At 41.5% G+C, this 23894-nt stretch overlaps 2 protein-coding genes across 2 annotated transcripts in view; one reads left to right on the top strand and one right to left on the bottom strand.

Annotated features, from left to right (window-relative positions):
- LOC134224316 (nose resistant to fluoxetine protein 6-like) overlaps positions 1–23894 on the top strand; it is a 50924-nt gene that overhangs the window by 21559 nt on the left and 5471 nt on the right. The window lies entirely within an intron of this gene.
- LOC134223104 (jerky protein homolog-like) lies at positions 13099–13917 on the bottom strand. Its single transcript, XM_062702234.1, has one exon. The coding sequence runs from the start codon at positions 13915–13917 to the stop codon at positions 13099–13101; it is 819 nt and encodes a 272-aa protein (XP_062558218.1).

Here is a 23894-nt window from a genome sequence, read left to right as displayed (position 1 = left end):
TGAAATCAAAATTTTGATCCGTGATTCTACCACACTAAGCGAGTCCAAGACCGTATTTTTTTTATCAGCATGCTTGAGGAAAATTTTATTTTGTTGGAGATATTATTGAGCTGAAATAAATAAAAATAACTATTAATAGTTCAATTTCAAGCCAGAGTTGGATATTCAATGGACACTTCTGTTGAAAAACGGCTTTAATTTTTCAATGTTGTTTTTGTTTGATGAAAAATATATCTGGTCGGGCGTTGCTATGACGCCAGTTCTAAATCGCGTGCTAAAGGGGTTGTAAAAAACTACGTATTGGGTACCGAGGATTGCCCATAGCTTACGAAACTGGAACCATAAAATATTCGCCAGTTTCATATTGATTGTTGACTTTACTGTCACTAAATATTCATTTGCATATGATCACTAGCTTATATAAATCAAAACTAAAAAATGCAAATGCAAATACACTGCTTCTTTGGTAAAATTATTTTTCTTGAAAGTTCGTTGAAGTTGAATTCGAATACGCGCTTGCTTTTGCTGCCATGGTAACGACGCGCGTGCTGCGATGTGCTGCTCCCGTTCCTGTCTTCTCTGATGGGAGAACGATGCCGCTCAAATCCGGCGAACTAGATTATTTCGATGGTGTTCGTTATGATTTAACCAATGTGCAGCAGCGTTATCAGTGAGCACTGAGCAGGTATTGCTTCGTTCTCGCTCAGGAATGAACATTCTCCTCCTCATTGAGACTTGGTCTCTGGATGATTCTTCTGGGTGTTGATGTTTTCTTCGATCGGCAAGACGGCAATTTTGGTTACTGGACTTTTTTTTAGATGGAGTCGCCGATTTCCACGTCAACGGCATGCACTAGCTCATCAGTTCCAGGATGGATTTTTACAATCCTCCCTAGTCTCCAGTGTTGTGGAAGTATGTTTGGCCTTTTGATTTGGTTTTTTTCTACCTTGCAGGGAGTGTAAATATTCACACTTCCACTTATGCCAGAAGTCTTGAAGCAACCTTTGTAGATATTGCCATCTTCTCAAGCGATTGATTAATATCTATTGATAGCTGGGTTCTAGTATGCCACTTAAAGGTCGACCAATCAAAAAATTCCCGGGTGTGAGCACTTCAGAGTCACCAGGATCAGACGAAGTGAAATAAGGCGGTCTTGTATTAAGCATCTAGCCTTAACCTGTACCAAAACTATCACATGCTCTTCATATGTCAATTGAGCGTTAGAGTCCTTTTAAGATGGAATCTTGCGCTTTTTATTGCCGCTTTCCTAATTTTCCCAAAGTTATGAGCTTCTGGCGGAATAAAATTCCAAAATACTTTTTTTGGCAGACAAAAACGAACAGTGGGTAATGTCTGTGACATAACCGCTAAGTGGACGTAGGACTTGACATGACCACCTTTAAGATACATAATATGTCCAAATTTCTCACATCAACTATTTTGGATAAATAATCGGCGTTGCATACCATTCCTTGGCAAAATCTTCTCATCAAACCAACACAGAAATCAAATCTACCTCGAACAAGAATCATCAAAAAAAAAATTCAGGAAGTATCTGTCCGGTCATGAAATATTAGCCTCGACAGTGGCAACCTTCTCATTGAAGGACTGTCTGAAATAAACCACAAGTTGGCTCAGCAGGGGATGTAGACTGTATCTCAGCCCTTCCACTGAAGAGCCTTCTAATCCGTGCGATAGCGACTGAAGGAGAACATTATTTTTAACTCTTAGAGCCTTGAAAAAGGCTGTTTGCTTCGGCTAAGTGCAAAAAGTAAGAAAACAATCTTTTCAAATAACCGCGAATTTCTAGTGGTGGTATAAAAAAGACTGAATGCTCTGCGAGCGAATGCACTTTTCTTTTATACCTTATTTTGAATCTTCTCTGCTTCCCAATTGGTGGGCCAATCAGCTAGTGTCTTGTATCCCGCTTCTTTGTCAGCCAAAGCGTCATCATCATCAACGCGTTCGAGAAGGGCTTCTTCTTTTTTACACTTGTTGCTCGCTGCTGGCGTCTATTTCCTAACGGGACTTTTCGCTAGATACAGGCCAATAAGCAGGGCTTCTTTTCTGAGACAACATTGTTAGTAGTAGAAGGAAGGGAACACCCGGACATGGGATTTCGGGTGATAAGATTTAGAATTGGTAATATGGGACGATCATTCAGTCACGTTCGCTTTGTATGCGGTCAGCATCAAACAATGTTTATCTAGATATTTTTTTATCAATGCCAAAAAGTCCAACATTTGATGAAAAATCGATTGATAGTTTATTAATGTTTGAGCTGTTATCGGTGTTTTTTTTTTATCCAAATAAGATTATGTGAGAGATTTAGACATCTTATGAATCTTTAAAGTCCTACGTCCACTTCGCGGTTAAATCAGAAAAATTATCCACTGTTAGTTTTGACGCTATTTATGAAAATCACGCATAAAATTTTATCTCTTGAATATTGGATTTGGCACCCAAGTACAATTTCTATTCCGAAGGGTATTGAAAGCATTGATATTGATCTCTATTATTGGCTCTCTGAAGAACCGTTTGTTTTTTGGACATACATGCTGCATCATGTGACTTTTCTCGGCTCTGCACCGATGCCGACCGGTCTCGGCTCGACTCTGCTGCTGCTGCCGGTATCTGCTAGGCATTGCTGCTTTGTCGGGTCTGTACAGTGGACTGCTGATGGACTGGCTAGGTTTCGGCTGATGATGGTCGCTTCGATGATGTCGAGCCGAAAAAGCGGTCGGTGCAGACTTCATTCCCTGCTAAAAGGTGTGAGTGCTGTTCAATCGATGATGCGGTTGCTTCGCTTGTCCCGGTCAGAATGGAAGGAAAAAATCGCGTTGCGCTATTTTATGGCTTCTCGGCAGACCCAGCGGCTGCTCATTCGCTGGTGTCTGCACCAATCAGAACGTGGTAATGGAATGATGCAAGAATATTAGTAGTAGTAAAATTCTTCTTTATTGTTTCATTTTCTGTTCTACAATTATTTTTTACATGTACAGTGCTCGGCCGGCTTGGCCCTCCAACTTCAATTTTAAATTTTTATGTTTACATTGTTATTTAAGTGTTAATATGATATATCATGACGGCCTTTAGGAGGCGCTGGTGTGTTTTTTTAAATTTGATAACCTAACTACTATGTACACTAATATTTACAATAAGAAATTTGATAACCTAGATTGGAACTAGCGCCCTAATTGGAGCCTGATCCGAATGCAAGCAACGGACCTAAACTTTTCTTTACACTCACCAAAGCGTTCATGTAAGGTTTTTATTCCGGCCAGACGGTGGACCTCGGATGTTCTTGTCCTGGGAGGGTGTTGAGGATCATCCTCAGGAATTTGTTTTGGACCCGTTGAAGTTTGAGGTGGTGGGTTTTAGCGCAGCTCTCCCAGACCGGCATGCCATATTCGATCACAGGGAGGATGATTTGCTTGTAGACAGCAAGCTTATTTTTCAGGGACAATGACGACCGGCGGTTGATCAAAGGGTACAGTAGTTTCAACAAGACGTTACACTTTGTCACCGTTTTGTCAACCTGTTGCCTGAAAATAAGCTTGCTGTCGAGGGTCAAGCCAAGGTAGCCGGCCTCATTGGCCCATTCCACAGTCGTGCCATTGAGGATGATTTTACAGTCCCCAGGCGGAACAAGTTTAGGGGATTTGGAGTGTGGGAAAATGATGACCTGGGTCTTCGCCGCGTTGATACAGATCTTCCAGCTGGTGAGGTACTCTGTCAGGGCATCCAGGCCTCGTTGGAGTTTTGCCACTAGCGCTCTGATCACTCTACCGTTGTAGACGATGGATGTGTCATCTGCGAACAGAGACAGAATGCCGCCTTCTGGAGGTTCTGGCATGTCGGAGGTGAACAGATTGAAAAGCAGGGGCCCGAGGATACTGCCTTGAGGGACGCTTGTGACGATGTTCTGCACATTGCAACACACTCCGCTGATTGAGACCCGGAATGTCCTTGCCGACAGGTAATTGTTGATGATTTTCACCAGGTAGCTGGGAAGATTGTAGCGTTGTAGTTTGTACACCAGGCCATCATGCCATACATTGTCAAATGCCTTCTCGACATCGAGTAAGGCCATGGCGGATGTTTTCGAGACAAACTTGTTCCGTCTGAGGACGTTGGTAACTCGGGTCAGTTGGTGTACAGTTGACCGACCGCGTCGGAAACCAAACTGTTCCTCGAGCAAGATGTTGAGATTTTCGGCAGACTCAAGTAACCGATGATGAATAGCTTTTTCGAATAGCTTGGATAACCCTGAGAGAAGGCTGATGGGTCGATAACTTTTGGGGAGGAAGGATCCTTCCCAGGCTTCCGGATGGGGATGACTTTCGCTGACTTCCAGGACGATGGGAAGTAGCTAAGCCGGAGACACTGATTAAAGATCAGCGAGAGGTGCTCAAAGAACGGAGCACTCATGTGTTTGAGCTCGAGATTCAGGATGCTGTCGAAGCCTGGGGCCTTCATGTTCTTCGACGATTTGATATAGGCCGTCAATTCGTCAGCTGAGATCTCCAACTCCTCCGAGAAGTCGTTGGGAATCAAATGGATGTTGTTAGCATGCTCGTTGACGGCTGCTTCGTGTGGACTGACGATGTTCTGCCCAAGATTGTGTGAGCTGACGAAGTGACGACCTATTTCGGCGACCTTCTCTGCAGGAGTTATCAAGCGATCCTTAGAGCCATTATTGTCTAGTGGGATCAAAGGTGGAATGGGCCGAGGCTTGGATTTTAGAATTTTGGTCATTTTCCAGAACGGCTTAGCATAATCTGGGAGAGTGCGGATCTTATTCGAGAAGTCATTCTGGCCTTGATAATTTTTGTGATTCGATTGCAGCGTGCCTTAAGCTCAGGCAGTCCAGTACGCTGAAACTGCCTGCGAGTGACATTCCGCAATCGAATCAAATCTTTGGTGAGTGTATCGATGTTTAAGGAGTTGCTTACCTGCCGAGCCGTCGGTACGTGTTGCTCTCGGGCCGCCGTGATCGCCTCCTCCATAGCGCACAGCTGGCGGTCGATACTTTCCGGCGTCTCCGGACGCACCTCGTAGTCGACGGTGTTATCGACGCACTGCTGGAAACGCTGCCAGTTCACTCGGTGGTAGTTCCGCCGTAACTGCTGGTGCCGATTGACCGAGGAGCCCAGTTCCGCCACCACCGGATAGTGATCCGAACTGAGCTCCTGGTATACAACCGGCTGCGAGACGTGGTCACTCAGGTTTGTTACGTAGAGGTCGAGCGTTGCGTGGGCACCGGACCGACTCAGCCGAGTGGGGAATCCGGGCTCAGGATCGTGTAGTGGCCTTCCTCCATGTCGTTGCTCCAGATGGTGCCGTTTCGATTGCCGCGACTGTTGCCCCAGGCTTGATGTTTGGCATTCAAGTCGCCGGCAATGATATACTGGCCTTGCCTCCGCGTCAGCTTGACGATGTCCCTCCGAAGGGCAGCCGATGATCCATCGCCGGCTTTGGCTTGCGTTGGACAGTACGCCGCGATGAGCGCGATTGTGCCGACCGAAGTGGTGATTTCGACACCGATGGCCTCGATGACACCGAGCTGGAAGCTTGGAAGCAGACGACAGTTGATGTTGTAGCGAAGAGCGATGGCCACACCACCTCCCCTGGTCGGCCGGTCGAGTCGCACGATGCGGAAGTCCGGGATGTTGATGTTCACCTCCGGTTTTAGGTGCGTTTCGGTGATGAACGCCACGTCTATTTCCTTCTCCTCAAGGAAATCCTTCAGCTCGATTGTTTTGCTCTTTAGCGAGCAAGCGTTCCAGTTGACCAGGCCCACCCTAGCAGCCATTTTCAATGATGAACATGCCAAGTGTGAAGACCTGGTCGAATCAGGTTTTGCAGCCGCGCAGTCGAGTGGCGAGCTGCGCGAAGATCGGCATCAGTTGCTCCGGGTGTACAGCGGGGCAGATTCTTCCGGTGGGACGGCTTCGTTCTCCGACTGCCGACGGAACCCAGGAGGAGGAGCAGGGGCCATTCGCTGGTGGATGGTGCCGACGATGTTGGAGCTTGGACCGATGCAGCTGCCGCTGCCAGTCGCTTGTGCGGCTGTAGCGGTGGGGAGTATTGGAATCACACGACGGGGAGCAGGGATGGCTGGAAAGTTCACCTCGTTGATTACAGGAACACGGTTCTTCTTCGGCATGGTCCTGGTGGAAGCCTTCTTCCGGATTTCCAGGAACTCGGCTCGCTTTGGGCAGCCCTTTGTGGTGGCCCGATGTTTGTCGCCACAGTTGGCGCACTTGGGATCGGCCACCTCCATTTTGTCGCACTCGTCAGTCGGATGGGGTTCGCCACACTTGTTGCAGCGCGGCTTCATGCGGCAGTTCCTGGTGCCGTGCCCGAAATTGAAGCAGTTGGTGCATTGCGTGACATCGCGGTGCACTGGCCGATATCGCTCCCAGTCAACGACGGTGTAATTTATAACGCCAACCAGCTTCAGGTCCTTCCAGGTAGTGGAGCCGTGCTCCAGATGGATCAGGTAAAGCTGGTCGCGATATTTCCTCGCCTTGTCGTGACGAGCAATCTTGTGGACGGCTACTGGCTTTAGTCCGCAACTTTCAAGCTCTGCTTGGAGCTCTTCCTCCTTCATGTCGTGAAGTCCTCGCAGCAAAGCCTTGAGCGGCTTCGTGCCGGGATGGTCATGAGTGTAGTACTCATACTTGTGGACCTCGAGGAACTCCACGACGGATTGATGATGGTCCCGGTTGGCCGGCATCACTTTCACGCCCTCGCTGCAGAGCCGAAAAGTACATTTCAGCCCCTTAGCGATCAGCTGGCGAATTTTGGGCGTAAATCCGGCGGATCGCCCTTCACAAACACGGGCGGGCACTTCTCCTTCCGCTCCGGTTGCACCTGCGGCAGCTGCGATTGCTGCTTCTTCCTCTTTTCGGCGGATTGACGGCGTCATCAAGCAGCAACGGCGAGAACACGTTACTCTGAAAAGCTGCTTGGAGGGGTTACCCGCGCCTCCAAGAGCAGTGCGCTTAGGCACTTTTCCAGCGACCGAATCGGCCACCGAGTCTCCCATGACGGGTCCGGGAGAAAATAACGCCAACGCGACAGGCGAAAACGTAAACAGCGAAAGAACGAGAAAAAACACTTCGAAAAAATGCGCGAGCAAAAAAAAAAACACGTCCGTACGTGTTGCTGTCTCGAACTGGAATCTCTGACGACCGTTGAAGCAGCGATGTTCCTGGATGAAGCGATGTTGATGCAAGAATTATGCGGTACCCATATTTATAGGTTCCCTTGATCTCAATGTTTTTCATTGAAAACAGTTTCATGTCTATTGAAACAAGTTTTTCGGGTCTTATCAAGCATGGACATGGAAGGCATACTTGAAATCTGTCGATTGAGGGGCATACCGCAGAAATTCGTCCACTGAGACGAACGCTATGAGCGTTTAAAATCTTTCAACACAGCGTAACGCGGTCGATTTGAATATTTTGAAATGACAGCCGGTATAGTAAAGAGAGACGTAAGTCCTACGTCAAAACCTGCAATCTCGTTGTTCATGATTGCAGACCGGAACAATCCATAAAGCTCGTCAACTCACTTTTTGCTCCCTTGAAGTTAGAACCATTATCGGAATGGATCTCCCTTGATATTCTTCTTCTGCTGTTGAATCGGTGTAAGGCAGCAACAAAAGCTTCTGTGGTCATGTTGGAAATGAACTCAAGATGTACAGCCTTGGTTACCATGCATACAAAGATGCCCAAATATGCCTTTCCAATTTTGTTTTGTGTCGCCCTTGGTTCACAAATACAGGTCCCACATGATCAACGCATACGACCTCAAACGGATGAGCTGGTGTCACTCTGCAGGAAGGAAGGTTTCCCATCAGCTGGCTGGAACATTTGGGATTGGCACGGAAGCACGTAACGCTGTTTCTAGTAATCTTTCGAACAACTGATCGTCCTTCTAGTAACCAGAATCTAGTACGCAAATTTGCGAGTAGGCTTGACGGTCCCTCATGTAAATTTTCCACCTGATATGCTCGTATCAACAAATCGACTATTGGATGCCTTGGAAGTAAACACGGATGCTTGGTTCCAGGGGTCATGGATGAATGTTTCAATCTCCCACCTACTCTCAAAACATCATTTTGGAATATTGGATTCAACTGTACAATCTTTTTTTCCTTTGTTGGAACGTATATCCAATCCTTGTGTAGTTGCTGGTTCCCTTATTGATTTCCGATACTCGATTTCGCACAATAACCTACAAGGAAGCTTGTGGTTTCTTGATGCGAGAACAATCCGGACACCGACCGAAGATTTACGTTAACTGCATCCAGTTTAAGAGAATTTAGTGTCTTCAGAGCCAGTCGAGACAGCAGACGGGCCGCAAGAAGTTCTTTGCGTTGACATCGACGATAAGAGATACCTTCGATTTACAGCACAAAAGAAATAATTGTACAGTGCCATCCGACATAATATTTTTCAAATATAACACGGCTCCATAGGTGTGGATTGAAGCGTCCGAAAATCCGTGTATCTCAATCGCTGCTGCGTGAGGCGAAACCACACGGCGGGGTAGACTAAGCACACAAATGTGTGATTGCAATAATTCTCCTTCGAGTTTCGTATCCCACGATATCCATATTTGTTGCAGATCCTTATCTTTGCATCAACAATGACTGGTGACACTTAACCGAGTGAATCGAAAAGTCTACCGATTTCGGAAAACACCATTCGCTTAGTGTACTCATGCGGTACGTTTACTGACCAATTAGCAACGAACACAAATTCATCAGTTTGGGGGTTTCAAAACAATCCAAAGGTTTTAATAACTTCTGTTGATGATCCTTAATTCTAGCACACTAGCTTTTCTATATCGGCCTCGGGAACGTGGGTTAGCATCTCCAGGTAATTAGAACTCTATTTGTGTATTGGAAAACCACCACGATGCAAAAGCTGTTGTAACTCTTTGGATGCTTTGGACTGAACATCATCCACATAACAGCATTCTCGCTCTATTTTAGCTGCAGCTGGGAACTTGCTTCCTTCATCGTCACATTGCTGGTCATATCTAGTTGCTTAAAAATTAACGGCAGCTACGACATAACTTACGGTCCGTAACTCTAAAACTCTAATAGGCTGTCTAGGGTCCTTTCTCCAAAAGATCCTGTATGACAAGGTTCAATCAGCACCTGCCGATACTTTTTTGTTATATCGACTGTAAATGCTACAATGATAACAGGCTTGGTGGTCATACCGCTTATACCTCGTAAGCAGGAGGTCGTGGGTTCAATCCCAGGACCGTTCCATTTCTCCACTTTGTATCTCTTCATATATTTCTCATGTTCTAGCAATCGCTAGAACTGGACATGGGCTTTCACACCGTTTCCATCTTCTATCCATATACCTACAACTTGATTAGTTCTAGCAGGTTACTGTTAGAATTCGGAATGAGCGAAAAAAGTTCATTTCGGCATACAATTAGAATACTACACCACCCTTTCATAACTATCACATTGGCAACCCGTTAACCAAGACGAACTTCTGCCATAAAACCTTAACCCCAAGATTCCAATAAAATTCCGCAGGAGCTCGTGGCGAGTGCAGAGGTGTTCTCGGCTTGCAGTGGGCGAGTGACTGCATCGTCAATTCCTTCCCATCCCCGATGACCGTGAGGACGTGGCCAGCGCCGTTATCGACTATCCGAAATACTAGAGCTCTCGGACTGTGCTCATTGAGGTTGGAGAGCAAATCCCATGCTTCCATCCATTGGTTCCCTGTGCAATTGCGATTGTTCTGGTCGATCACGGAGTAGCAACTACGAAATGCACGGTCATCATGCTCATGCTCATAATCATGCTCATATCGACTGTAAATGCTACAATGTGCTTGCGGAATTGAAGATGAATCTTGAACAAATCACTCTGGATGTTGGCACCTATACTTGAAGAACGTCGTTTAGAGAATTTTGGCCTGAATGTGATCTCGCGGAGGCATCGAAGACTACCCTTACCTCGGTTGAGGAGCTAAATGGTCGCAACACGGCATGGTGGGGTTAGTAATAGCGTCCTCGGGATGGATGGTCTAGGGTTTCATCAACTTCTCTTTTCTTATTCTTGGATGAATGCTTCGTACTGATGCTTCAAGTTTGGATCTCTCAGTTGTCGTTTTTCCAATGCCAAATTTCGACGGAGTGCCAGACTACGATTATCCGTCAACCTATGGACATCTTCTCGAAAGACGTAATGACGTAACGTCCAGATGATGTACGATTGTCAGTACCAGGGATCGTAATGCTCACTCAATCTCAGGAGCACATGATTTTCCCTCACGAAACTTTTCGGGGAGAAATCGCTTTTCGGGAAAGAAAAACAGCCTGGAGAGTGATAACAATTTTTCGTTCACTTCGATTGCCGCTAAACGTTGGTTTGCTCTTTTTCTTTCATATTCGAGTCTTTTTGTGGCATCATAAATGCAAATGGTAGTTGTTTATGTGGAACAAATAACTTAACGCTTTCATACAGATAGCGTGGCGGTGTGGCTAGAGTGAGAGCATCCCCATAGCTATTATGGTTACTATTCTAGGTTTGAATCCCGGCGCGGCCATACAATTTTGTAATTGCTCTACGATAATTCTCACGAAAAGTGAGTGAGTGGTAAAAGTAATGAAACGAAAAAGGATTTTCATCTAATAGGCAAGATTTTCGTTCATCTTGCAATGCTAATTCTAGAGAAAAATTTTGATGGGTGAAGATGATCCTCAACATAAACAACGAAACAAGATTTTCCCTTGGCCCGAAAAACGCTTGCTTTGGTCTCATTGAAACGAAAAGTCGAAACCCTGGTCAGTACATTACGGAACGTTTCCTCACACTCATCCGGTTCATTCTCTTGCCCAGGGGTATCGGCGATTTATTCCAGTCTAGTCTAGTCTAGTCTAGTCTACACATACACAGCCAGTTCGTGAAAGAATCCTGGAAAGTGATAGATTCGACTACATCTATCACTTTTCTTGTCAATATTTATATTTGAAGCACATCATTAATGTAGTTCATACATAAAAGCGGCCAGGCCTACTGTGCAGCGTTGTTGAAAATACCTGTGAGAATCAATTCTAACTTGATTTCACAATTAAGCCATAGAACGGGGACATCTCGTACCAACCGCTCCGTTTTATTATTAGGTGTCAGTTACTGAATCGTTGGGAGTGACGTAGCTAAGATGATTAATGTTCACTCCTTGGGTCCTCAACGTCTTGGGATGGGACACAGTTTTTAGTCTAGTGCCCTGGCTTATATACTGATGGGCAAAAGTAATCGTATGAATTCATACAGATTACTATGAAAACATGGCGAATACTTATGTACACCAGTATACATATGAGCCTAGGTTCAAGCGCCAGTACTCGCCCTCTGGAACGAGAAAAAAACAAAAGGAGTCAAACGGGATTAAAACTAGGATAACTACCCATGAGACGATAAAAATATACCACATTTACTTACATTGGCTCCGTATTTTTCGTGGCTGGAATCATTATCCCTGTCCAAGCACAACTTATATACAACATTTCATCATTGACCCGCACTTTCATGACTAACAGGAGGAATTTAGGCCCCACACACTTATGCAAACAAGAATATGGTTGTAATGTTATGAAAATTATGAGCAGGATAAAAAAGAGAGTAATAAAAATAACAAAAATATTGAGAATATAATGAATTCAAATGTAAAAAATTTATAAATATGCTGGCGAATGTAGTTTTTTTATTAGGTTTATCGATCCGTAGATGATGAGTTTGATTTTGATGCGTCCAGTGAGCTTAGTTTAGTAGTAATTTTATAAATTTAAATTATAGGACGTAATGAATGTAGTAAATTGCAACGATATATTGATTAAATGAATAAGAAGAATTTACGAAACATGTTTAATATAATGATAATTTTGATGAACAAATATGGAATGAATTGAAATTAAGGATACGATGGTTCTATGTTGGTATATAATATAGTCACCGACCAGGGGCCTGTAGCATAATCGAAATTTTACTAATAATATTAGTAGAGTAGCTTGTAACTTGTATTTTTCTGTTGCATAATAAATCTACAAGAATGAATTTACAAGACTAATATTACAAGTAAACCGCACTAATAATATTACTGGAATTTACAAGTAACTGTTGCATAAAGAAAATACAAGTACAAATTATTAGCGTTAACTTGTAGTTTCTTTTACATGTATGGTGCTGTAATTTAATTTACAAGTAGCTTTTATTTATTAGCCGTGCAAAATAATTATGCATCGTTTTATTGTTTTTAACGACTTAATAGAGAAAGACACTGTTATTCTAGTTGCTTCAAATTACCATATACAGATATGTTCCGTTTTTATCAACACGGTCCGTGAGTTTCAGTTGATAAAATCGGAACAGTGACAAAATCGGAATAATTTTCTTTGACGATTTTTTTAGCTAAAATTTTAGTAAAAATGATATATTGCTGGGAAAATGTTAGATTTTCAGGTTCTAACATTTTTAAATGCTAAGGGACTGTCCATAAACCACGTGAACATACTAGTGGGAGACAAGGATTAGTGAAAAGAGACCAAAGTTATTATTGATTACCAATGATGACTGGTTGAGGTTCCTGGCAAGTAAGGAGTGCATCAAGGGGACGTCCATAAATTATGTCACGCAAAAATCAACAATTTTCAATCCCTCCTTCTTTTATTTTCCCGCTTTTTGTTTCTAGAAGCTGTATAGATCTTCTCCCTTTTTCAGTGTTGCGTAATTTCTAGACGCCACCTAATGCCGTCAAAATTTTCCCTGATTTCCCTAAACAAAGGTTAAGGGATTTTTGATCGGATATGTATAGTAAAATTGCTAAAATTAAAAAAATGTTTTACTTTTTTTTAACTTTATTTATTCTGGTCAAATTCATAAGAATGCCGTACTTACAAAAATCTACGCAATTATAATTCAATTGTTATTGTGAGTTTTCTTCGGACATTTTTGTTTCTTATAACAACGATTAGAAACTATCATCGAACATCCAAACGGAAATAGAGTCAGTTATCTATAAATTTAAACAAAAATATTAAAATAAAACATGTATACTAAATAATGATCTTACTCTGAGAACATGCCGCCAAACATTTATCAAGGGCTGCGCTTTTGATTTTCCGCAGATGTAGAATATCGACAAGCTCAAAACCATTCTCTTCTGCCCATCGAATGGTATAGTTGAGGCATTCGACCGCTTTTTGATCACTACAAGTGGTATCATCCAACGGAGCCAGGTTTTCAATGTCCATTGTCGTTTCCGACTCATCCGGGTCTTCATCCTCAAGGCATTCTTCTTCGGAGTTTTGACCAACCTTTACCATAGCAATAATATCCGCATCGTTGTAGTCATCAACGCATAAGTCCTCTTCAAGATATTCAAAAGGTGCGACATCCGTTTCAACATTCGGCATATTGAATAACGTCGCCAGAGGTACATCATCTTCGTGCATCAATTTGGTGCCAACCATCACTCCGATGTTCTTCCACGATCTCTGAATCACATTTTGCGACACTTCCATCCAGGATTCTTGAAGCCAGAAGGCGACGTCCTTGAGGTTCACTTGCTTAAGATGCTGTGCCGCATCACCGCCACCAAAAATATTTTCGCTGTGTAGTTTTTCGCGGTACCTGGACTTGATTGTTTGGATAACATGTTGATCCATTGGCTGAATGAGAGGCGTAACGTTGGGGGGCAGAAAAACCACAAAGATCAAGCCATCTTCAGACACTAGCTCATCCTCGAAATGATGTGCCGAACAGTTGTCCAAAAGCAGGACAGCCTTGGGTTCTATTCCTTGCTCTGCAGCAAACTTTTCTACCCTTGGAACAAATGTGCCAAAAAACCATAGCTTGAAAATAACGCGTGTCATCCAGGCATTTTTGGATGAGAAGTACACCAATGGAATATGGACGTTTTTGAACGCCCGAGGGTTTTTGGAATGCCCAATCATCAGAATTGGCAGCTTATGTGAGCCTGGGGCATTGGTATAGGGCACGAAAGTGACCCGTCATTTTGCCTGTACTGGAGCTGATTTTTCCTGATTGTGCATGTGCACGAGAGTATGTTCTGGCAGATTTGAAAAACAACGCAGGCTCATCTGCGGTGTATATTTGATCAGCTGATTCGGTCACGCGGCAAAAAAAATCCTCTTTGAATGGATCAACACTTTTTTCCTCACAGGATAGCTTTTCTCCGGATATTTTAAGTCGTCGAATACCGTACATTTTTTTGATGTTGTGCAACTATTTTGGGCTAAACTTGAAGTTGATCGGTATATTAAGTTTATCCGCAAATTTAGAACCTTGCAATTTGAACAAATTTGTCGTAACCCCTCTGATTTTGTCCGGGAATTGAAGAAACCAATAAAAGAAAGCCTGCTCTAGCCGATGGTACTTTCCAGCCACAACATATTTCTTTTTATGGTTTACGTTGTAACCCATAGACAAGTTACGCAGAATTTTTTTTCCGATCAGTTCAATTTTACGTATGGCAGATCTAACCACCCCAAACTTCTTTGCAAAATCTGTCTTGGACATCTCTTTTTGTTCAGATGTTGCAGAATCTCAAGTTTTTGCTTAATGGTGAGTGATTTTCGTTTGATTTTGCCATGATTTTCATTACCTTTCGCCATGCTGGGTTTTGTACAAACATAATCGATTTCAGTACAATGATCAACGATTGTTTGAATTCTATGTTACCTTAGAAGAACGTCTTTAAATATCTGAAGCACTTTCACTTTTATGTACTGTATGTACTTTTATAAATGTACGCACATTAGTTTCAAAAATATTTTGGCACTTATGCTCGCACAGTGTTTCAGTTTCTGCGCTCACTGACGATAAAGCTGAGACAAGTAAACAAAAATCACCTGCTTAAATGTGCATGGATTATTCTAAGCTTCGTTCGTTACGTTGGTGTTCGTGAGAGCAATTCGCTGACTGGTAGCGCGTTTGAAGTCTCAAACGCCGTGCAATGTAAAATACACAATAAAGTTCAAAATCAGGACCCATACATGGTCCATCATGGCGGTTCAAAAGAAAGCCCATACTTTGTTGATTGATTGATTGATCGATTGATTTATTGATTTTTTGAAGAGAATTGTATTGTCATCTTTTATTTCCTAAGAAATTTTATTGTACCTTGCAACAAAATGACAACTTTCGTGATCATTTCCCAAGGCTCTCATAGATGTGTAAAATTTATCCGCAGTACAAATAGCACGTGCTATAAAAGCATTCACCGCCAGAATCCACCACGTGGCGGCAATTTTTCAAAATTATCAAAGTAGCTTTTTTATTGGAGGTATGTTTATCCTAGGCGCTTTCTGGCGCTCATTTTTTCGTTGCTACCAAAAATAAGCAGAGGAGTAGATTTTATTATAAGCGGTACAATACCCACTTTTACTTACATTTACTGAGTAGATAAAAGTCACGCTTATTGAGCCCCTCTTTCCTAATACGTGGTGTAATTTATGGACGTTGCCTTATCTATTTTTAAAATTGGTCGAACTCGTTGCCATGTTAATGTAAATCATTTAAAGCAACCATACAGAACTCACATATGCAAAATAAAATCTTTGTTTTTTCAACTCTAACTTAGTAGCTTATGGACGACCCCTAGTCGTCCGTCTACTTTTAAATTAAGCACTAGCGGTAATAAGACCGTAACTAAATATCTAGAGAGGATTCTCTTCACAGACTTCCCCTCATCGAAGTAAAAGTGACAAGGGGGCATCCACAAAGTACGTCACGCTCATAGGGGGGAGGGGGGTTCCGAACAGCGTGACGACTCATACAAAAATTTTAGAAGTTTAATACAAAAAGTGTGACGAAGGGGGGAGGGGGGGTTGAAAATAGCCAAATTTTGCGTGACGTACTTTATGGATCTTCCCCAAGATGCGGGTTTGTTTTGTTTTCACTTTATCATCCTTTATCCTGAAGTGATAAAGTGCAAACAAACCCGCATCTTGTCACTTCTAGTTCGATAAGGGGAAGTCGGTGAAGAGAATTCTCTTTTGTTAGTTACGGCCTTATTACCGCTAGTGTTTGAAATATTATAAATACAACATTTTGCTAAAAACTAACCCAAGTTATTTTATTTTAAAAGCTAAATCTCTTTAAAAAAATTATTTTTTGTTGATAAAAACGGAATAATTTTGTTGACGAAATCGGAGCGTGACAAAATCGGAGCGTGACAAAATCGGAACGTGATAAAATCGTGAGTTTCCTAACACTTAGTAGTTTAACTTAATCCACTCAAAACATATTAACCAATGCTGGGTTTAGTTTTCCCAAAGTTGACTTTATTCATCTCAAAATTGAGAATATATTGAGAATATATAAAATTTATATTATTGTAGTATTATTGTATTACAATACTAAACAATCTCATTTAAGACCATGCATATTGCTTTATGTTTAACAACAATCATGGGAAACAAAAGAAAAACGGAAAAACTACCTAAATTCTGAGTAGAATTTATTACGATATTTTCATCAGTTAGTAGTTTGAACTAAAAAAGAAATCGTCCAAATTTCATAATCGAATTAGAAGCAAAACCTAAACCCGCATAAGTCTCACAATACACGTAAATTAAACCCTCTTCAAAAACCCACAACAAACAAGTCTAGCGGGATTCGATTTGTCATGGAGCATACGTTCGCGTAACTTACAAATCACCTTAATTAAAACTTATGTCAATCCCAAAGACCACGTAAGCACGACTCCAGTGTGCATTACATTGGCTTCGTTAAAAATGCCAATACCACGAAGCCGGCTTAAACCACGGAATCAATAAATTTACAGAGAGTGTTCCGTGCATACCTATCGCAGTCAAAATATATATTCTATCCACAAATTTGCAAACAAACATAAACAAATCGTTTACCTCCGCATTTACAGTGAACTCTCGCTTAACTTTTCAAAAGGACCTAAGTAACTTTTTGCCTTTCTCGTATACTAAGTATACGGTAAAGGCTATATGATCGCTCCAAAAACAAACTTTTTATAGAAGGCCCGGAGACCCATAGTGTTATATACCAATCGACTCAGTTCGACGAATCGAGGTGATGTCTGTGTGTGTGTGTGTGTGTGTGTGTATGTGTGTGTGCATGTGTGTGTGTGTGTGTGCGCAAAACTACTCAAAAAAATGTCACTCATTTTTCGGGCACTTATCCTCAACCGATTTGCTCACAACAAGTTGCATTCGACGCAGAATCCTGTCCCATTGTTTCCTATTTGAAATTGGCCAGATCGAACTATGGGATCAGAAGTTATGGTCAAAATACAAATTCATACGAAAAAATCGCGTAAAAAATGTCACTCATTTTTCGGGCACTTATCCTCAACCGATTTACTCGCAACAAGTTGCATTCGACGCAGAAAAGTGTCTCATTGTTTCCTATTGAAAATTGGCCAGATCGGACTATGGGATCGGAAATTATGGCCAAAATACTTTTTTTACGAAATAATCGCGTAAAAAAGTGTCACTCATTTTTCGGGCACTTATCCTCAACCGATTTCCTCGCAACAAGTTGCATTCGACGCAGAAAAGTAACTCATTGTTTCCTATTGAAAATTGACCAGATCGAACTATGGGATCGGAAATTATGGCCAAAATACTTTTTTTACGAAATAATCGCGTAAAAAAGGGTCACTCATTTTTCGGGCACTTATCCTCAACCGATTTCCTCGCAACAAGTTGCATTCGACGCAGAAAAGTGTCTCATTATTTCCTATTGAAAATTGACCAGATCGGACTATGGGATCGGAAATTATGGCCAAAATACTTTTTTTACGAAATAATCGCGTACAGAAGTGTCACTCATTTTTCGGGCACTTATCCTCAACCGATTTCCTCGCAACAAGTTGCATTCAACGCAGAATTGTGTCTCATTGTTTCCTATTGAAAATTGGCCAGATCGGACTATGGGATCGGAAGTTATGGCCAAAATACTTTTTTTACGAAATAATCGCGTAAAAAAGTGTCACTCATTTTTCGGGCACTTATCCTCAACCGATTTCCTCGCAACAAGTTGCATTCGACGCAGAAAAGTAACTCATTGTTTCCTATTGAAAATTGACCAGATCGAACTATGGGATCGGAAATTATGGCCAAAATACTTTTTTTACGAAATAATCGCGTAAAAAAGTGTCACTCATTTTTCGGGCACTTATCCTCAACCGATTTCCTCGCAACAAGTTGCATTCAACGCAGAATTGTGTCCCATTGTTTCCTATTGAAAATTGGCCAAATCGGACTATGGGATCGGAAGTTATGGCCAAAATACTTTTTTAAGGAACAAGCGCGTAAAAAGTGTCACTCATTTTTCAGGCACTTATCCTTAATCGATTTGCTCGCAACAAGTTGCATTCGACGTAGAATAGTGTCCCATTATTTCCTATTGAAAATTGGCCAGATCGGACTATGTGACCGGAAGTTATGGCCAAAATACTTTTTGCCTTTCTCGTATACTAAGTATACGGTAAAGGCTATATGATCGCTCCAAAAACAAACTTTTTATAGAAGGCCCGGAGACACATAGTGTTATATACCAATCGACTCAGTTCGACGAATTGAGGTGATGTCTGTGTGTGTGTGTGTGTGTGTGTGTGTGTGTGTGTGTGTGTGTGTGTGTGTGTGTGTGTATGTGTGTGTGTGTGTGCGCAAAACTACTCAAAAAATGTCACTCATTTTTCGGGCCCTTATCCTCAACCGATTCGCTCGCAACAAGTTGAATTCGACGCAGAATCCTGTCCCATTGTTTCCTATTTGAAATTGGCCAAATCGGACCATGGGATCGAGAGTTATGGCCAAAATACAAAATCATACGAAAAAAATCGCTTAAAAAATGTCACTAATTTTTCGGGCACTTATCCTCAACCGATTTGCTCGCAACAAGTTGCATTCGACGCAGAATCCTGTCCCATTGTTTCCTATTTGGAATTGGCCAGATCGGACTATGGGATCGAGAGTTATGGCCAAAATACAAAATCGTACGAAAAAATCGCTTAAAAAATGTCACTCATTTTTCGGGCACTTATCCTCAACCTATTTGCTGGCAACAAGTTGCATTCGACGCAGAATCCTGTCCCATTGTTTCCTATTTGAAATTGGCCAGATCGGACTATGGGATCGAGAGTTATGGCCAAAATACAAATTCATACGAAAAAATCGCGTAAAAAATTTCACTCATTTTTCGGGCACTTATTCTTAACCGATTTGCTCACAACAAGTTGCATTCGACGCAGAATGCTCTCCCATTATTTCCTATTGAAAATTGGCCAGGTCGGACTATGGGATCGGAAGTTATGGCCAAAATACAAATTTATACGTAAAAATCGCGTAAAAAATGTCACTCATTTTTCAGGCACTTATCCTCAACCGATTTGCTCGCAATGAATTGCATTCGACGCAGAATCCTTTCCCATTGTTTCCTATTGAAAATTGGACAGGTCGGACTATGGGATCGAGAGTTATGACCAAAATACCTTTTTTGCCTTTCTCGTATACTAAGTATACGGTAAAGGCTATATGATCGCTCCAAAAACAAACTTTTTATAGAAGGCCCGGAGACCCATAGTGTTATATACCAATCGACTCAGTTCGACGAATTGAGGTGATGTCTGTGTGTGTGTGTGTGTGTGTGTGTGTGTATGTGTGTGTGTATGTGTGTGTGTGTGTGTGTGCGCAAAACTACTAAAAAAAATGTCACTCATTTTTCGGGCACTTACCCTCAACCGATTTGCTCGCAACAAGTTGCATTCGACGCAGAATCCTGTCCCATTGTTTCCTATTTGAAATTGGCCAGATCGGACTATGGGATCGAAAGTTATGGCCAAAATACAAATTCATACGAAAAAATCGCGTAAAAAATGTCACTCATTTTTCGGGCACTTATCCTCAACCGATTTGCTTGCAACAAGTTGCATTCGACGCAGAATCCTGTCTCATTGTTTCCTATTTGAAATTGGCCAGATCGGACTATGGGATCAGAAGTTATGGCCAAAATACAAATTCATACGAACAAATCGCGAAAAAAATGTCACTCATTTTTCGGGCACTTACCCTCAACCGATTTGCTCGCAACAAGTTGCATTCGACGCAAAATCCTGTCTCATTGTTTCCTATTTGAAATTGGCCAGATCGGACTATGGGATCGAAAGTTATGGCTAAAATACAAATTCATACGAAAAAATCGCGTAAAAAATGTCACTCATTTTTCGGGCACATATCCTCAACCGATTTGCTTGCAACAAGTTGCATTCGACGCAGAATCCTGTCCCATTGTTTCTTATTTGAAATTGGCCAGATCGGACTATGGGATCAGAAGTTATGGCCAAAATACAAATTCATACGAAAAAATCGCGTAAAAAATGTCACTCATTTTTCGGGCACTTATCCTTAACCGATTTGCTCGCAACAAGTTGCATTCGACGCAGAATCCTGTCCCATTGTTTCCTATTTGAATTTGGCCAGATCGGACTATGGGATCGAAAGTTATGGCCAAAATACAAATTCATACGAAAAAATCGCGTAAAAAATGTCACTCATTTTTCGGGCACATATCCTTAACCGATTTGCTCACAACAAGTTGCATTCGACGCAGAATGTCTCATATTTTCTTATTGAAAATTGGCCAGATCGGACTATGGGCTTAGATGTTATGGTCAAATTACTATTTATTGTGAAATAGAGTTCGAAAAAGTCTAGCTCACTTTTTAGCACTTAGACTTCATCTATTGACGCTCGCAACAGATTGCATTCGACGCAGAATCTTGTCCCATTGTTTTCTATTGAAAATTGGCTAGATCGGACTATGGGATCGGAAATTATGGCTGAAACACCATTTTTGTCTTTTCTACGAAAAGGCTGTATGTTCGCTCCAAAACCAAACTTTCACAGAAGGCCTGGAGACTCATAGTGTTATATACGTATAAGCTCGATGAACTGCGATGATGTCTCTGTGTGTGTGTGTACGCGCACCAAAAGTGCGAAAAGTTTAGCTCACTTTTTGGAACTTATCCTCAACCGATTTAATTCCAACTATAGATAGTAGAATATATAGATGAGCGAAAGCATGGCTGAGTCGATTTTCTGCCCGTGCACACGCACATATGACGTCACAGCCCTTAACGTTTCCATTGAAATCGTGACGTCATGCTCGTTTGGAGACACGTTTGACAGTTCGTTTGGAGACAGAGGATTTATCTTCACTCATCTATATATTCCACTATCTATAATTCCAACAAGTTTCATTCGACTGAGAATCCTGTCCCATTGTTTGCTATTGGAAATTTGGACCATGGGCACAGAAATTATGGCCAAAATATACTATGTGTTATAAAAGCGAGTAAAAAAGTCTAGCTGACTTTTAATGGACTTACCCTCAACCGATTTACTCACAACAAATTGCATTAGATGCGGAATCCTGTTCTATTTAGAAAGTTGGCCAGATTGGACTATTACCTTTGAAATTATGGTCAAAATACTTTTTGCCTTTCTTGTGCAACAAAGTTGTACCGAAAGGCTATAATTTCTTTCCGAAAACGAACTATCGGATGCTTCCACACTGATACACTTCCCTTCCTCTTCATACGGGAGTTTGGTAAAAAGGCGGTCATGAGATTTATATCATAACAAATATTGCCCTCCGCTCGCTTGATGGGAATGACATTTTCGTTTGCTTTTTGTGTAGTCGGAGCTTCAGTTCAATTTACATCCAAAAGTGATATCCTTAAAATATATGACTGGGTAAAATAAAACAGGGGTATGTACGTCAAAAAGATTGAAAAAGGAAACAAAAATGTCGAAATTCTTATTAGCATATTGTAGATCAAGCTGAAAACCGAACCGAGGTTTCGCGACAATCGCATTTTCTCGCATTTCCGGATGTTGCAACTGCATCGCGAGTAGTGCGCAACTGTGCCATAGTCGGGCACCACTCGCGATGCAGTCGCGACATCCGGGAATGGGACAAAATATGATTTTCGGTTTTCAACTGGATCTACAATATCTTTGCCATAAATAATCTGATTTTCATAGAACGGACAAAGAAATTTGTCTGTTTTACTCCTAGCTACTAGCTCATCTATTTTCAAGCACACACATTTTACGAAGGTCGAGAAAGGCACCATCACCGCTAGGTGGATTAATCTGGGTTTTTTTTTATGAAAATTTGAATACAGCAATCAATAGCTTTCATGTTGTTCTGTTGTTTGCGATATTCAAATTAATTCATGAAAAAAATGTTACTTAGGTCCTTTTCAAAAGTTAAGCGAGAACTGTCGGATGGATTTTGACAGGTAAATAAACCTGACGGACTTGTAATTTCAACCTTACTAATAATACAAGTACTAATATTATTAGTTGGCAAAACATTATTATGCGACACAAATTACAAGTACTTGTAATTTGTTGACTTGTAACTTGTAACTTGTAGCTAATATTATAAGTCTGATTATGCTACAGGGCCCAGGTCCGAATCTTGCTTAACCCTAAATGAAATCGATTATCATTCTGATTTTAATGTATGATGAATCAATGTCACAACAAATTAAGATGCAAATGAATAAATGTAGAAAATTAAGATAAATTAAGTTTAATAAATTAGCAAAACAATTACATCCCAAGTATTGGAATTTCAAAGTATCTGTCATATTTTTAGGACGCTGGGATAACATGGGTTAAGCGCATACAAGTGGATTTGACAGCCAGCATGGTATATTCCAACGGAATTAATAGCAGCTGAAAACCGTCTGTTAATATTTTAGAACTAACCTTAGTAGTTTTGACTGAAAAATTATATTGGATGTTCAGAAGATAATTTAACTAAATTAATGATTTCGTGTGTGTTAAAAAAACGTGAAGTTAAACGATTTACAATGATATGGAAATGCTAATATCATTTTCCAAACTTGGACGTACATGTTCATGTTCATGAATTGATAGTTCCGTTAGGATACGGCAGGCATGAAGAATGTTTTTATAGAAGTCGATTTGAAAGCGAGCGGAGGGCAATATTTGTGATGGCACATATCATACGACCTTCCTTCTGCCAAGCTCCCGTATGAAGGGGAGGGAAGAATATCAGTGTGGAAGCTGATATATCTCCACTGGCAAAAGGAAGGTGGTTTGACTTGCTCATATGCCATCGCGTGCGGAAGGATTTGCTATCGACGAGTACTGTCTCCAAATTTCTAATATGACATCAGCATTTAGTCGAATAGGATGTTTATTGCACAGTTCTGTTTTCTCATTGCGTCCGTCTCGTCGCAACCAACTTGGCTGCCTCGGAGAGAACAAAGCAGAGAAAGGCACTGCTGCTGTACCGTCGACCAATAACAGCTGAATTGATGGATGCCCCCACCAAGGGTAGTACACTAAATTAATGATTTCGTGTGTGTTACTTCTACGTGAAGTTAAACGATTTACAATGATATGGAAATGCTAATATCATCTTCCAAACTTGGACGTACATGTTCATGATAGCATCGTGCGATATGTGCCATCACAAATATTGCCCTCCGCTCGCTTTCAAATCGACTTCTATAAAAACATTCTTCATGCCTGCCGTATCCTAACGGAACTATCAATTCTATACTTTCGCCTCTAATGCTAACATGAACATGTACGTCCAAGTTTGGAAGATGATATTAGCATTTCCATATCATAATTTAACTGTTTTGGAAAATTTGGTAGGTATGGTATACTTATCCCAAAGTTCAAATACATAATTAAAAAACTAGAAAATAGATTCCAGATTTACGTAAATAAAGTGTTTAAAAACTTACCATATCTCGATTGCACTTACGAACACCATTTTTATATCCCTACTGCACATATCA

This window comes from Armigeres subalbatus, chromosome 3 (genome assembly GCF_024139115.2).
Source record: "Armigeres subalbatus isolate Guangzhou_Male chromosome 3, GZ_Asu_2, whole genome shotgun sequence".
Taxonomy (NCBI): Eukaryota; Metazoa; Arthropoda; class Insecta; order Diptera; family Culicidae; genus Armigeres; species Armigeres subalbatus.
This window is presented reverse-complemented; position numbering and strand designations above follow the sequence as displayed.